Source organism: Ranitomeya variabilis, chromosome 3 (assembly GCF_051348905.1).
Source record: "Ranitomeya variabilis isolate aRanVar5 chromosome 3, aRanVar5.hap1, whole genome shotgun sequence".
Lineage (NCBI taxonomy): Eukaryota > Metazoa > Chordata > Amphibia > Anura > Dendrobatidae > Ranitomeya > Ranitomeya variabilis.
Window position 1 is genome coordinate 7,541,170 of NC_135234.1, and position 16,626 is coordinate 7,557,795.

Sequence of the window (16,626 nt, forward strand, 5' to 3'; positions counted from 1 at the left end):
GGGTTACGGGTAGGGTTAGGGGTAGGGTTAGGGTTATGGCATGTGCGGATTTGGCTGCGGATCCGCAGCGGATTGGCCGCGGATCCGCAGCGGATTTGGCTGCGGATCCGCAGCGGATTTGGCTGCGGATCCGCAGCGGATTGGCCGCTGCGAATTCGTTGCAGTTTTCCGTCAGGTTTACAGTACCATGTACACCTATGGAAAACCAAATCCGCTGTGCCCATGGTGCGGAAAATTCCGTGCAGAAACGCTGCGTTGTATTTTCTGCAGCATGTCAATTCTTTGTGCGGATTCCGCAGCGTTTTACACCTGTTCCTCAATAGGAATCCGCAGGTGAAATCCGCACAAAAAAACACTGGAAATCTGCTGTAAATCTGCAGGTAAAACGCAGTGCCTTTTACCTGCGGATTTTTCAAAAATCGTGCGGAAAAATCTCACACGAATCCGCAACGTGGGCACATAGCCTTAGGGTTAGGGTTGGAATTAGAGTTAGGGTACCGTCTCACAGTGGCACTTTGATCGCTACGACGGTACGATCCGTGACGTTCCAGCGATATCCATACGATATCGCTGTGTCTGACACGCAGCAGCGATCAGGGACCCTGCTGAGAATCATACGTCGTAGCAGATCGTTTGGAACTTTCTTTCGTCGCTGTATCTCCCGCTGTCATCGCTGGATCGGTGTGTGTGACAGCGATCCAGCGATGCATTCGCTTGTAACCAGGGTAAACATCGGGTTACTAAGCGCAGGGCCGCGCTTAGTACCCCGATGTTTACCGTGGTTACCAGCGTAAAAGTAAAAAAAATAAAACCGTACATACTCACATTTCGGTGTCCTTCAGGTCCCTTGCCGTCTGCTTCCCGCTCTGACTGCCGGCCAGAAAGTGAGAGCACAGCACAGCAGTGACGTCACCGCTGCGCTCTGCTCTCACTGTACGGCGGCACTCAGTCAGAGCGGGAAGCAGACGGCAAGGGACCTGAAGGACACCGAAATGTGAGTATGTACGTTTTTTTTTTTTTTTTACTTTTACGCTGGTAACCACGGTAAACATGGGGTTACTAAGCGCGGCCCTGCGCTTAGTAACCCGATGTTTACCCTGGTTACCCGGGACCTTGGCATCGTTGGTCGCTGGAGAGCGGTCTGTGTGACAGCTCCCCAGCGACCACACAACGACTTTCCAACGATCACGGCCAGGTCGTATCGCTGGTCGTGAACGTTGGTAAATCGTTATGTGAGACGGTACCCTTAGGGTTGGAATTAGGGCTAGGGTTGGAAATAGGGTTAAGATTAGGCTTGTGGTTAGGGTTAAGGATAGGGTTAGGGTTGTGTTGGGGTTACAGTTGTGGGTAGGGTTGGGATTAGGGTTAGGATTAGGGTTAGGGTTGGATTTAGGGTTACGGGTGTGTTGGGGTTAGGGTTGTGGTTAGGGGTGTGTTGGGGTTAGGGTTGTGATTAGGGTTATGGCTACAGTTGGGATTAGGATTAGGGGTGTGTTGGGGTTAGTGTTGAAGTTAGAATTGAGGGGTTTCCACTGTTTAGGCACATCAGGGGTCTCCAAACGCAACATGGCGCCACCATTGATTCCAGCCAATCTTGCGTTCAAAAAGTCAAATGGTGCGCCCTCCCTTCCAAGCCCCGACGTGCGCCCAAAGAGTGGTTTACCCCCACATATGGGATACCAGCGTACTCAGAACAAACTGGGCAACAACTATTGGGGTCCAATTTCTCCTGTTACCCTTGTAAAAATAAAAAATTACTTGCTAAAACATAATTTGTGAGGAAAGAACAATTATTTTTTATTTTCATGGCTCTACGTTATAAACTTATGTGAAGCACTTGGGGGTTGAAAGTGCTCACCACACATCTAGATAAGATCCTTTTGGGGTCTAGTTTCCAAAATGGGGTCACTTGTGGGGTGTTTCTACTGTTTAGGCACATCAGGGGCTCTGCAAATGCAACGTGACGCCCGCAGACCATTCCATCAAAGTCTGCATTTCAAATGTCACTACTTCCCTTCCAAGCCCTGACGTGCGCCCAAACAGTGGTTTACCCCCACATATGGGGTACCAGCATACTTACAACAAACTGGGCAACAAATATTGGGGTCCAATTTCTCCTGCTACCCTTGTGAAAAAAAAATTGCTTGCTAAAACATCTTTTTTGAGGACAGAAAAATGATTTTTTATTTTCACGGCTCTGCGTTGTAAACTTCTGTGAAGCACTTGGGGGTTGAACGTGCTCACCACACACCTAGATAAGTTCTTTGGGGGGTCTAGTTTCCAAAATGGCGTCACTTAGGGGGGGTTTCTACTGTTTAGGCACATCAGGGGCTCTGCAAACGTAACATGATTCCCGCAGACCATTCCATCAAAGTCTGCATTCCAAATCGTCACTACTTCCCTTCCGAGCCCCGGCATGTGCCCAAACAGTGGTTTACCCCCACATATGGGGTATCAGCGTACTCAGGAGAAACTGGACAACAACTTTTGGGGTCCAATTTCTCCTGTTACCCTTGGGAAAATAAAAAATTGTGGGTTAAAAAATCATTTTTGAGCAAAGAAAAATAATTTTTTATTTTCATGGCTCTGCGTTATAAACTTCTGTGAAGCACTTGGGGGTTCAAAGTGCTCACCACACATCTAGATTAGTTCCTTGGGAGGTCTAGTTTCCAAAATGGGGTCACTTGTGCAGGAGCTCCAATGTTTAGGCACACAGGGGCTCTCCAAACGCGACATGGTGTCCGCTAATGATTGAAGCTAATTTTCCATTCAAAAAGCCAAATGGCGTGCCTTCCCTTCCGAGCCCTGCCGTGCGCCCAAACAGTGGTTTACCCCCACATATGGGGTATCATTGTACTCAGGACAAACTGGACAACAACATTTGGGGTCCAATTTCTCCTATTATCCTTGGGAAAATAAAAAAGTCCGGGCTAAAAATCATTTTTGAGGAAAGAAAAATAATTTTTTTATTTTCATGGCTCTGCGTTATAAACTTCTGTGAAGCACCTGGGGGTTTTAAGTGCTCACTATGCATCTAGATTAGTTTCTTGGGGGGTCTAGTTTCCAAAATGGGGTCACTTGTGGGGGAGCTCCAATGTTTAGGCACACGGGGGCTCTCCAAACGCGACATGGTGTCCGCTAAAGATTGGAGCCAATTTTTCATTCAAAAAGTCAAATGGCGCTCCTTCCCTTCCGAGCCCTGCCGTGCGCCCAAACAGTGGTTTACCCCCACATATGAGGTATCAGCGTACTCAGGACAAATTGGACAACAACATTCGTGGTCCAGTTTCTCCTTTTACCCTTGGGAAAATAAAAAAATTGTTGCGAAAAGATCATTTTTGTGACTAACAAGTTAAATGTTTATTTTTCCCCTCCATGTTGCTTCTGCTGCTGTGAAACACCTGAAGGGTTAATAAACTTCTTGAATGTGGTTTTGAGCACCTTGAGGGGTGCAGTTTTTAGAATGGTGTCACTTTTGGGTATTTTCAGCCATATAGAACCCTCAAACTGACTTCAAATGTGAGGTGGTCCCTAAAAAAAATGGTTTTGTAAATTTTGTTGTAAAAATGAGAAATCACTGGTCAAATTTTAACCCTTATAACTTCCTAGCAAAATAAAAATTTGTTTCCAAAATTGTGCTGATGTAAAGTAGACATGTGGGAAATGTTATTTATTAACTATTTTGTGTCACATAACTCTCTGGTTTAACAGAATAAAAATTCAAAATGTGAAAATTGCAAAATTTTCACATTTTTCGCCAAATTTCCGTTTTTTTCACAAATAAACTCAGAAATTATCAACCTAAATTTACCACTAACATGAAGCCCAATATGTCACGAAAAAACAATCTCAGAACCGCAAGGATCCGTTGAAGCATTCCTGAGTTATTACCTCATAAAGGGACACTGGTCAGAATTGCAAAAAATGGCAAGGTCATTAAGGCCAAAATAGGCTGGGTCATGAAGGGGTTAATCATTTATGGGGGTTTCTGCTGTTTTGGTACCTCAGGGGCTCTGCCAGTGTGACCTGCCACCTCAGGGGCTCTGCCAGTGTGACCTTCCTCCTCAGGGGCTCTGCCAATGAGACCTGCCACCTCAGGGGCTCTGCCAATGTGACCTGTCACCTCAGGGGCTCTGCCAATGTGACCTGTCACCTCAGGGGCTCTGCCAATGTGACCTGTCACCTCAGGGGCTCTGCCAATGAGACCTGCCACCTCAGGGGCTCTTCCAGTGTAATCTGGCTCCTCGGGGGCTCTGCCAGTGTAATCTGGCTCCTCGGGGGCTCTGGCAGTGTAACCTGGCTCCTCAGGGGCTCTTCCAGTGTAATCTGGCTCCTCGGGGGCTCTGCCAGTGTAATCTGGCTCCTCAGGGGCTCTTCCAGTGTAATCTGGCTCCTCGGGGGCTCTGCCAGTGTAATCTGGCTCCTCGGGGGCTCTGGCAGTGTAACCTGGCTCCTCAGGGGCTCTTCCAGTGTAATCTGGCTCCTCGGGGGCTCTGCCAGTGTAATCTGGCTCCTCGGGGGCTCTGCCAGTGTAACCTGGCTCCTCAGGGGCTCTGCCAGTGTAACCTGGCTCCTCAGGGGCTCTGCTAGTCTGACCTGCCACCCCAGGAGCTCTGCCAGTGGGACCTGGCACCCGCAAATCATAAAAGCAAAGTCTGCACTACAATTCGGGTCTCCTTCCCTTTGCACTGTGGTGGTGAAGTAGTTTCTGACCACATGTGGGGTATTGATTCACTTGCGGAAATTGTGTAATAAATTTTGGGGTCAATTTTCTGCTATTGTCCTTTTTGAAAATTAATCTCTTGGGGCTTAAGGAATATTTTTGTGTAATCTTTTTCTCGTCAGATTGTTGTACTATTCCATGAATTGCTTTAGAATTCAATATGCTCTCTACAGTCTTAGATGAATTCCTTCAGATGTGCAGTTTCTGTAATTTAACCCCTTCCCGACCTTTGACGCATACGCTGCGTCATGAAAGTCTGTGCCAATCCGACCTATGACGCAGCGTATGCGTCATAGAATGATCGCGTCCCTGCAGATAGGGTGAAGGGGTTAACTCCCATTTTACACGATCTGCAGAGACAGGGGGAGTGGTGCTTCAGCCCAGGGGGGGTGGCTTCACCCCCCCGTGGCTACGATCGCTCTGATTGGCTGTTGAAAGTGAAACTGCCAACCAGAGCGATTTGTAATATTTCACCTAAAAAAATGGTGAAATATTACAATCCAGCCATGGCCGATGCTGCAATATCATCGGCCATGGCTGGAAATACTTAAGTGACCCCCACACCCACCGATCGCCCCCCCAGTCCTCCGTTATGGGGTCCGGTCCCCTCCGTCTGCCTGCCGGCTCCCCCGTCCTCCTGTCCGCTCCCTCCTTGTTTGAATTCACCCCCCCTGTGCTCCAATCCACCCCCCCACCACCCCTTCATACTTACCGATCCTCCCGGTGTCCGTACGTCTCCTCGCTGGGCGCCGCCATCTTCCAATATGGCGGGCGCATGCTCAGTGCGCCCGCCGAATCTGCCAGCCGGCAGATTCCTTACAAGTACATTTTGATCGCTGTGGTAGGTTCTATCACAGCGATCAAAATAAAAAAAATAATAAATACCCCCCCCCCTTTATCACCCCCATAGGTAGGGAGAATAATAAAATAAAGAAAATATATATATATATTTTTTTTTCGTTTTCCACTAGGGTTAGGGTTAGAACTAGGGTTAGGGTAGGGTTAGGGTTACGGGTAGGGTTAGGGGTAGGGTTAGGGTTATGGCATGTGCGGATTTGGCTGCGGATCCGCAGCGGATTGGCCGCGGATCCGCAGCGGATTTGGCCGCGGATCCGCAGCGGATTTGGCTGCGGATCCGCAGCGGATTGGCCGCTGCGAATTCGTTGCAGTTTTCCGTCAGGTTTACAGTACCATGTACACCTATGGAAAACCAAATCCGCTGTGCCCATGGTGCGGAAAATTCCGTGCAGAAACGCTGCGTTGTATTTTCTGCAGCATGTCAATTCTTTGTGCGGATTCCGCAGCGTTTTACACCTGTTCCTCAATAGGAATCCGCAGGTGAAATCCGCACAAAAAAACACTGGAAATCTGCTGTAAATCTGCAGGTAAAACGCAGTGCCTTTTACCTGCGGATTTTTCAAAAATCGTGCGGAAAAATCTCACACGAATCCGCAACGTGGGCACATAGCCTTAGGGTTAGGGTTGGAATTAGAGTTAGGGTACCGTCTCACAGTGGCACTTTGATCGCTACGACGGTACGATCCGTGACGTTCCAGCGATATCCATACGATATCGCTGTGTCTGACACGCAGCAGCGATCAGGGACCCTGCTGAGAATCATACGTCGTAGCAGATCGTTTGGAACTTTCTTTCGTCGCTGTATCTCCCGCTGTCATCGCTGGATCGGTGTGTGTGACAGCGATCCAGCGATGCGTTCGCTTGTAACCAGGGTAAACATCGGGTTACTAAGCGCAGGGCCGCGCTTAGTACCCCGATGTTTACCGTGGTTACCAGCGTAAAAGTAAAAAAAATAAAACCGTACATACTCACATTTCGGTGTCCTTCAGGTCCCTTGCCGTCTGCTTCCCGCTCTGACTGCCGGCCAGAAAGTGAGAGCACAGCACAGCAGTGACGTCACCGCTGCGCTCTGCTCTCACTGTACGGCGGCACTCAGTCAGAGCGGGAAGCAGACGGCAAGGGACCTGAAGGACACCGAAATGTGAGTATGTACGTTTTTTTTTTTTTTTACTTTTACGCTGGTAACCACGGTAAACATGGGGTTACTAAGCGCGGCCCTGCGCTTAGTAACCTGATGTTTACCCTGGTTACCCGGGACCTTGGCATCGTTGGTCGCTGGAGAGCGGTCTGTGTGACAGCTCCCCAGCGACCACACAACGACTTTCCAACGATCACGGCCAGGTCGTATCGCTGGTCGTGAACGTTGGTAAATCGTTATGTGAGACGGTACCCTTAGGGTTGGAATTAGGGCTAGGGTTGGAAATAGGGTTAAGATTAGGCTTGTGGTTAGGGTTAAGGATAGGGTTAGGGTTGTGTTGGGGTTACAGTTGTGGGTAGGGTTGGGATTAGGGTTAGGATTAGGGTTAGGGTTGGATTTAGGGTTACGGGTGTGTTGGGGTTAGGGTTGTGGTTAGGGGTGTGTTGGGGTTAGGGTTGTGATTAGGGTTATGGCTACAGTTGGGATTAGGATTAGGGGTGTGTTGGGGTTAGTGTTGAAGTTAGAATTGAGGGGTTTCCACTGTTTAGGCACATCAGGGGTCTCCAAACGCAACATGGCGCCACCATTGATTCCAGCCAATCTTGCGTTCAAAAAGTCAAATGGTGCGCCCTCCCTTCCAAGCCCCGACGTGCGCCCAAACAGTGGTTTACCCCCACATATGGGATACCAGCGTACTCAGAACAAACTGGGCAACAACTATTGGGGTCCAATTTCTCCTGTTACCCTTGTAAAAATAAAAAATTACTTGCTAAAACATAATTTGTGAGGAAAGAACAATTATTTTTTATTTTCATGGCTCTACGTTATAAACTTATGTGAAGCACTTGGGGGTTGAAAGTGCTCACCACACATCTAGATAAGATCCTTTTGGGGTCTAGTTTCCAAAATGGGGTCACTTGTGGGGTGTTTCTACTGTTTAGGCACATCAGGGGCTCTGCAAATGCAACGTGACGCCCGCAGACCATTCCATCAAAGTCTGCATTTCAAATGTCACTACTTCCCTTCCAAGCCCTGACGTGCGCCCAAACAGTGGTTTACCCCCACATATGGGGTACCAGCATACTTACAACAAACTGGGCAACAAATATTGGGGTCCAATTTCTCCTGCTACCCTTGTGAAAAAAAAATTGCTTGCTAAAACATCTTTTTTGAGGACAGAAAAATGATTTTTTATTTTCACGGCTCTGCGTTGTAAACTTCTGTGAAGCACTTGGGGGTTGAACGTGCTCACCACACACCTAGATAAGTTCTTTGGGGGGTCTAGTTTCCAAAATGGCGTCACTTAGGGGGGGTTTCTACTGTTTAGGCACATCAGGGGCTCTGCAAACGTAACATGATTCCCGCAGACCATTCCATCAAAGTCTGCATTCCAAATCGTCACTACTTCCCTTCCGAGCCCCGGCATGTGCCCAAACAGTGGTTTACCCCCACATATGGGGTATCAGCGTACTCAGGAGAAACTGGACAACAACTTTTGGGGTCCAATTTCTCCTGTTACCCTTGGGAAAATAAAAAATTGTGGGTTAAAAAATCATTTTTGAGCAAAGAAAAATAATTTTTTATTTTCATGGCTCTGCGTTATAAACTTCTGTGAAGCACTTGGGGGTTCAAAGTGCTCACCACACATCTAGATTAGTTCCTTGGGAGGTCTAGTTTCCAAAATGGGGTCACTTGTGCAGGAGCTCCAATGTTTAGGCACACAGGGGCTCTCCAAACGCGACATGGTGTCCGCTAATGATTGAAGCTAATTTTCCATTCAAAAAGCCAAATGGCGTGCCTTCCCTTCCGAGCCCTGCCGTGCGCCCAAACAGTGGTTTACCCCCACATATGGGGTATCATTGTACTCAGGACAAACTGGACAACAACATTTGGGGTCCAATTTCTCCTATTATCCTTGGGAAAATAAAAAACTCCGGGCTAAAAATCATTTTTGAGGAAAGAAAAATAATTTTTTTATTTTCATGGCTCTGCGTTATAAACTTCTGTGAAGCACCTGGGGGTTTTAAGTGCTCACTATGCATCTAGATTAGTTTCTTGGGGGGTCTAGTTTCCAAAATGGGGTCACTTGTGGGGGAGCTCCAATGTTTAGGCACACGGGGGCTCTCCAAACGCGACATGGTGTCCGCTAAAGATTGGAGCCAATTTTTCATTCAAAAAGTCAAATGGCGCTCCTTCCCTTCCGAGCCCTGCCGTGCGCCCAAACAGTGGTTTACCCCCACATATGAGGTATCAGCGTACTCAGGACAAATTGGACAACAACATTCGTGGTCCAGTTTCTCCTTTTACCCTTGGGAAAATAAAAAAATTGTTGCGAAAAGATCATTTTTGTGACTAACAAGTTAAATGTTTATTTTTCCCCTCCATGTTGCTTCTGCTGCTGTGAAACACCTGAAGGGTTAATAAACTTCTTGAATGTGGTTTTGAGCACCTTGAGGGGTGCAGTTTTTAGAATGGTGTCACTTTTGGGTATTTTCAGCCATATAGAACCCTCAAACTGACTTCAAATGTGAGGTGGTCCCTAAAAAAAATGGTTTTGTAAATTTTGTTGTAAAAATGAGAAATCACTGGTCAAATTTTAACCCTTATAACTTCCTAGCAAAATAAAAATTTGTTTCCAAAATTGTGCTGATGTAAAGTAGACATGTGGGAAATGTTATTTATTAACTATTTTGTGTCACATAACTCTCTGGTTTAACAGAATAAAAATTCAAAATGTGAAAATTGCAAAATTTTCACATTTTTCGCCAAATTTCCGTTTTTTTCACAAATAAACTCAGAAATTATCAACCTAAATTTACCACTAACATGAAGCCCAATATGTCACGAAAAAACAATCTCAGAACCGCAAGGATCCGTTGAAGCGTTCCTGAGTTATTACCTCATAAAGGGACACTGGTCAGAATTGCAAAAAATGGCAAGGTCATTAAGGCCAAAATAGGCTGGGTCATGAAGGGGTTAATCATTTATGGGGGTTTCTGCTGTTTTGGTACCTCAGGGGCTCTGCCAGTGTGACCTGCCACCTCAGGGGCTCTGCCAGTGTGACCTTCCTCCTCAGGGGCTCTGCCAGTGTGACCTTCCTCCTCAGGGGCTCTGCCAATGAGACCTGCCACCTCAGGGGCTCTGCCAATGTGACCTGTCACCTCAGGGGCTCTGCCAATGTGACCTGTCACCTCAGGGGCTCTGCCAATGTGACCTGTCACCTCAGGGGCTCTGCCAATGAGACCTGCCACCTCAGGGGCTCTGCCAATGTGACCTGTCACCTCAGGGGCTCTGCCAATGTGACCTGCCACCTCATGGGCTCTGCCAGTTTGACATGGGGTCTACAATTTGTTTTAGCAAAAATTGTGCTTCAAAAGTCAAATGGCGTTCATTCCCTTCCGAGCCCGGCCATGTGAGAAGGTATTTTGTTTGTGTGGCAAGCCTGGTATACCGGACAGTAAGGCGGAGGTATGACCTTTCCCTATTGTTTGTATGGTCGGTAAGAGAACCTTCATTCCAACCGGATGTCACCCTGTGGACCGGACCTCCCCATATATAATGTTTTTGGTTAAAAGCAAACTGTCCTTCATTGACAGTGCCCCGCGTTTCGACTGTGAGCTACAGCCTTCGTCTGGCACAAGGGCTTCTCTCGGCACCACCTTGTCTTTTTCCTCCTCGTCCTGAAATTCCTTATTTTGGCTTCTTTTCTGTCCAGAGTATATAAAGGCAGAAATGACCGTCAGAAGGATTTGAGGGAGGAATAGTACAATCATATGTGAAGCATTGTCCCCAGTCCTGCGTTGCGGCACCAAACAAGATGATTATCGAGATTGTACAGACGGGACAAGGGCCGAGCAAGCAATAGACATCTGGTGGGACAGGAGAAATATCTTTTCTTCAGTCCTCGTTTCAGACTGGGAGTCCACACATCAATTTCCATTTGTTGCCTTAGGTTGCCCATATGAACTGGAGAGAATGGGGAAGGAGTTAAGGGGTGCAGGGCTATCTTCTGTTTTGGGTTGGAAACAGCTTGCATAAGAGCAGTGTTGGGTCTACGTTCGCCATGATGGGCACATCCCAGGCGAGGATTAATATGGCGCAACCTGTAAGCCATTAGTGAGCATTTTTCACCAAGTCTCACAGCATCAGATCAGGCAGCTAGACCGCTCCCCTGGCAAAGGGGCAATAACCTGAAAAAGAGGCTCCGGAGAAGGTGGTCTTGCCCACCCATCTCGAAGGCATCTGTCAACATGTATAGCCAACGACATAGCGGCCTCCAAGGACTCAGGGGTTTCATATACCGCTAAGACATCTATCAACCTTTCAGTGAGACCCTGAAGAAATTGGCAGCTGAGAGCCGGGTCATTCCATTTTGTATCAGTTGCCCATCTGCGGAATTCGGAGCTGTACATCTCCACTGACTGTTTCCCCTGCTGAAGGCGACACAACCTGGACTTGGCCAAGGCGACTCGGTTAGGGTCATCATAGATAAGGGCTAGAGCCCCAAAATCCCTCCACGGACTGGAGACAAACCGAATCCTGCGGCAAAGAGAGAGTCCAGGACTGCGGATCTTCCTGTAGCAGAGAGATCACAATACCAACTCGCTGCTCTCATTCTTGGAGGAGTAGGGACGAAGCTTAAAATAGTTTGCAAGCTTCCTTGAAAACCAAAAACTTGTCTCTATCTCTGGAAAACCTGTCCGGCAGAGCAACCTTGGGTTCGGGTTGGACCGGCCTACCTGCAGAGACCCCAACAGCAGTGACCTGGAGCCACTGTTGCTGCTGCTGAACCTCATATTGGAGGTCATTCATCTCCAGATACCAGATAAAACTGGTAAAGCAACTTCCAAACTGCATGGGACTCTTTTGTTCTTGAAAAGTTATGTATACGGGCACCGATCAGGGATAGCGAGATAAAAGTTACATGTTCCGGATGTCCACCGAGAGATTTATAACTCACTGAAATCGCTTGGAGCTAAACCAAACGAAAAGCAAAGAACGGGTTTCTCCGTAAGTGGGTCATATACCTACACCATGTTTATACTTAATCGAACCCCCCCCCCTGACATAGTGAGCACCATGATCCTTGTGCCGTTCTTCTATGAGGTTCATACAGCGGGTTATGTATAGAAACGGCTTGTCATAACTCTAAGAAAGGAGTATTCAGCCTCTGAGTGAGGTCACCACAGGGTGAGTGCCTTGGTTTTGGGCACGGAGATAACTGAGTGAGACATCAGTCTTCCTGAATCTTTTGTCTCGGGTCTAGCTGTGAGACAGATGTGTGATGCATCTAGATGTGTGCCCATCCCCCACAGCACATGGTCGGCCATGAGATGAAATGATATGAATGAACTGTAAGTGTTTTTCAACTTTAATCCCATTTTATTTGTAGTTGTACTGTACATACGATACTTGTCTACTATTATAATGCCTTTTTATAGTTCTGTAAACACTGCCTACTTTTTTGGAGTAAAATATATAAAATTACTAATTTTGTTTCTCCTTGCTCTATAACAAAGTGTCACGTCCTCTGAAGTGAATTACGCTACTAATCTGGGTTGGATCCAGACACGTTATTAATTAAGAAATCGGAGCTGGTGGCAGCGGATTTGTCCTGTGCATTTGGGAGGCTTTGTAGTGATGGACGGCGTTGATAATTATTGTTCCCGTCTGATTGGGAGTAGTTATATCGCCTTCGCTGCAGTGTGCCCATTAGCCAGTACAAAGTAAGGCAGCATTTCTGGCGACTAATTACCCTAGGTGCAGTACCCTGTCTGACCTGAGGGTAAGGGGGGCGCCAGAGAGCTGCAAGTTCCAAACCGGAAGTGGGATATGGATAAATCCCCTTCAAAAAGAACTGGGCAACCAAACAACCCCGGTTTATGACAAATTGGTGTGAGTGGTGGGGAAGATAAGGGTATATTCCCCGTGAACCCTGACGTAAACGAACAAGGGGAACACTTAATTTGAGTAGACTAAGAGATGTAACACAGACGTCCACCAGCAACACCAAAGAGAAGGTAGCCAACTGCTATAACTTCAAGACTCAACAGGGGTAATGGAAATTTCACCGGCAACTCCCAGCAGCAGACTGGGATTCTATAAGCACCCAGGTCCAGGTGTGTCAATTAGAGCAGGAGAAAAATTGCCACTGGGTTGAAGAGTCAGAAGGGTTAAGAAGGTGTCTGCAAGGGCAGGCGAATAGACCTTCTGCAACTAGATGCAGTTACTGTCTGTTGTCTGACACACCCCTGACCATACGGCAGTAATGCCGCTATTCCCATAGACGTCCTCGTTCGGTCTGCCGCTGTGGTGTGGACATTATTGCGGCACATCCGTCGGCCGCGGTACATGGGGTTAGCAGGAGCTGATCCATTTCTTTCTTGTCTTCTACAGATCCAGTGTGTAAAGTATCTGTACAGAACACGACTGTGGGGCACAACGTCACGCTGAGCTGCTCCTGCTCCTCGGATGGCGCTCAACCCTCGCAGTATAAATGGCGAAACGTCACTCACCATGTGTCCGACCAGCAGGACCTCACCATATCCATGGGGAAAGAGCCGCAGACTTTGCTATGTAACGCCAGTAATAAGGTCTCCAGTAGTAATGCCACCGTCACTGTGCCCCCCCGAGAACCAGGTGAGTGTGTACGGCGGTCTACAGGCGGCCTGTACATATAGTAAGCCAGTGCTGCACAGGTACCTGTCAACTAAAGGAACCAGCTGGATACGCACATATGGGTCGCTGACACTAAAGGAACGTAGAGCAATGGCCTGTGCCGGGTACTCCAATATTTAACTATTCTACACTGGACATAGACTATAAAGGTCCAGGTGGTCCGCTTTCTGTGGTGACTGCTGTATAGCAGATGCACGAAATCATGATCTACAGAGCGAGGAGCCAACTATCACACAGCCATACTCTCCAGAGAGAAGGCAGGCAGGGTTTATTACCACCGCTGCCTTCCCTATCACTGCTCTGACATAAGTCGTGGCAGCGCCTTTTCCATGGACCCCGTGGACATGTGATTGTTGGGTGTAGGGATGGAGCTGCTAGATCCCCAGTTACAGGGGAAATCACACATATATATTATACACATTTGGGGAAAATGTATATACCGTATATACTCGAGTATAAGCCGACCCCCCTTAATTTTTCCACAAACAACTGGGAAGACTTAATGACTCGAGTATAAACCTAGGGTGGAAAATGCAGCAGCTACCGGTAAATGTCAAAAATAAAAATAGATACCAATAAAAGTAAAATGAATTGAGACATCTGTAGGTTAAATGTTTTTGAATATCCATATTGAATCAGGAGCCCCATATAATGCTCCATACAGTTCATGATGGGCCCCATAAGATGCTCCATAGAAAATGTGCCCCATATAATGCTGCATAAAGGTTAATAATGGCCCCATAAGATGCTCCATACAGACACTTGCCCTATTTGCTGCAACAGAAAAAAAAAATCACATACTCACCTCTCCGTCGCTCAGGCCCCCGGGACTTGCTATATTCACCTATCCTCGTTCCAGCGCGCTCCATCTTCAGCGTCTTCTGCACTGCTGACGTTCAGGCAGAGGGTGCGCACTAACCACGTCACCGCGCCCTCTGATCTGAGCGTCACTGCAGAGGACGCTGAAGACGGAGCGGCGCCGGAACGAGGAGCAGGTGAATATCGCGCAGCGCTCCCCTCCCCGTTATACTCACCTGCTCCTGGCGCGGTGCTGTCCCCGCTTCCCCGACGCCCCAGCTTCTATCTGTACTGAGCGGTCACCGTTACCGCTCATTACCATAATGAATATGCGGCTCCACCCCTATGGGAGGTGGAGCAGCATATTCATTACTGTAATGAGCGGTACCATGTGACCGCTCAGTGCAGGAAGAAGCTGGGGCGCCGGGGAACCAGGGACCTGCAGGGACCGCACCAGGAGCAGGTGAGTATAATTAGACAGCCCCCGCTCCCCCTCCCCTGCTGACCCCAGTGTATGACTCAAGTATAAGCTGAGAGGGGGACTTTCAGCCCCAAAAAATGGGCTGAAAATCTCAGCTTATACTCGAGTATATACAGTAAATAATTTTACAGAAAAGGGAACATTATACAATGTATTCTAGTGCTTATTTGTCCTCAGAAGAAAGATAATATGAAAAACGCTCAATTATTTCGGATTCTTGCACTGATCTCATCTGATATTGTAAGAGAAGAGAGAATAAGAATGAAAAATGAGGCTTCTCCTATAAGATCCAAACATCGTCTGAATATCTGAGAATGTTCTAGAAAGGTGGCGAGAGGCCTCCTAACAAGGAGTACTCGGCCACTGCCTCCTCCTCCATTGTTACACGATGGGAAGAATGATGATCACTTCTCACAGCTGAGGGTTTGCTGCAGTGTTATCCGGTCCAGACAGTCGTCTGTGATCTAGACGTAGCCGCAGTGAATGGTGTATACACGGTATATACCAGATTTGTGTAACATCTGCACTCTGATTAGGGAGCGGCCATTTACCAAACGAATGTGCCACGACAATAGCACACTGCTGTGTCTCTTATCAGAATCGTGGATTTTAGCTCCATTCACCCCTCAGGGACAGAGCTAGTATCCAGGCATAGGGCAGACGTCAGCAATGCAGGTGCAAGGTGCGGAGGTGACTGCGGGGGGCTCAGGATCACAGCAAGGTGCGGAGGTGACTGCGGGGGGCTCAGGATCACAGCAAGATGCGGAGGTGACTGCGGGAGGCTCAGGATCACAGCAAGGTGCGGAGGTGACTGCGGGGGGCTCAGGATCACAGCAAGGTGCAGAGGTGACTGAGGGGGCTCAGGATCACAGCAAGGTGCGGAGGTGACTGCGGGGGGCTCAGGATCACAGCAAGATGCGGAGGTGACTGCGGGAGGCTCAGGATCACAGCAAGGTGCGGAGGTGACTGCGGGGGGCTCAGGATCACAGCAAGGTGCGGAGGTGACTGCGGGGGGCTCAGGATCACAGCAAGGTGCGGAGGTGACTGCGGGGGGCTCAGGATCACAGCAAGGTGCGGAGGTGACTGAGGGGGCTCAGGATCACAGCAAGGTGCGGAGGTGACTGCGGGGGGCTCAGGATCACAGCAAGGTGCGGAGGTGACTGCGGGGGGCTCAGGATCACAGCAAGGTGCGGAGGTGACTGCGGGGGGCTCAGGATCACAGCAAGGTGCGGAGGTGACTGCGGGGGGCTCAGGATCACAGCAAGGTGCGGAGGTGACTGAGGGGGCTCAGGATCACAGCAAGGTGCGGAGGTGACTGAGGGGCTCAGGATCACAGCAAGGTGCGGAGGTGACTGCAGGGGGCTCAGGATCACAGCAGGGTGCGGAGGTGACTGCGGGGGGCTCAGGATCACAGCAGGGTGCGGAGGTGACTGCGGGGAGCTCAGGATCACAGCAGGGTGCGGAGGTGACTGCGGGGGGCTCAGGATCACAGCAGGGTGTGGAGGTGACTGCGGGGGGCTCAGGATCACAGCAGGGTGTGGAGGTGACTGTGGGGCTCAGGATCACAGCAAGGTGCGGAGGTGAATGCGGGGGGCTCAGGATCACAGCAGGGTGCGGAGGTGACTGGGGGGCTCAGGATCACAGCAGGGTGCGGAGGTGACTGCGGGGGGCTCAGGATCACAACAGGGTGCGGAGGTGACTGATGGGGCTCAGGATCACAGCAAGGTGCGGAGGTGACTGCGGGGGGCTCAGGATCACAACAGGGTGCGGAGGTGACTGCGGGGGGCTCAGGATCACAGCTAGGTGAGGGGGTGACAGTGGGGGCTCAGAATGACAGGCTGCCCTTAGCAGGCGCACAGCACGATTACCAGGTAGACGGCCGTTCTCGGCAGCAAGTGTTCCCACTGGAGGATGTGCTTCTGAGAACGGGACGATGATCTTTTGATATAA

At 48.9% G+C, this 16,626-nt stretch overlaps 1 protein-coding gene across 1 annotated transcript in view; it reads left to right on the plus strand.

Annotated features, from left to right (window-relative positions):
- LOC143816869 (uncharacterized) overlaps positions 1–16,626 on the plus strand; it is a 32,795-nt gene that overhangs the window by 12,223 nt on the left and 3,946 nt on the right. Inside the window, exon 3 of the mRNA XM_077297801.1 lies at positions 13,116–13,358. Within this exon, the coding sequence (XP_077153916.1) occupies positions 13,116–13,358 (243 nt within the window). The remainder of the gene's footprint in view (positions 1–13,115; positions 13,359–16,626) is intronic.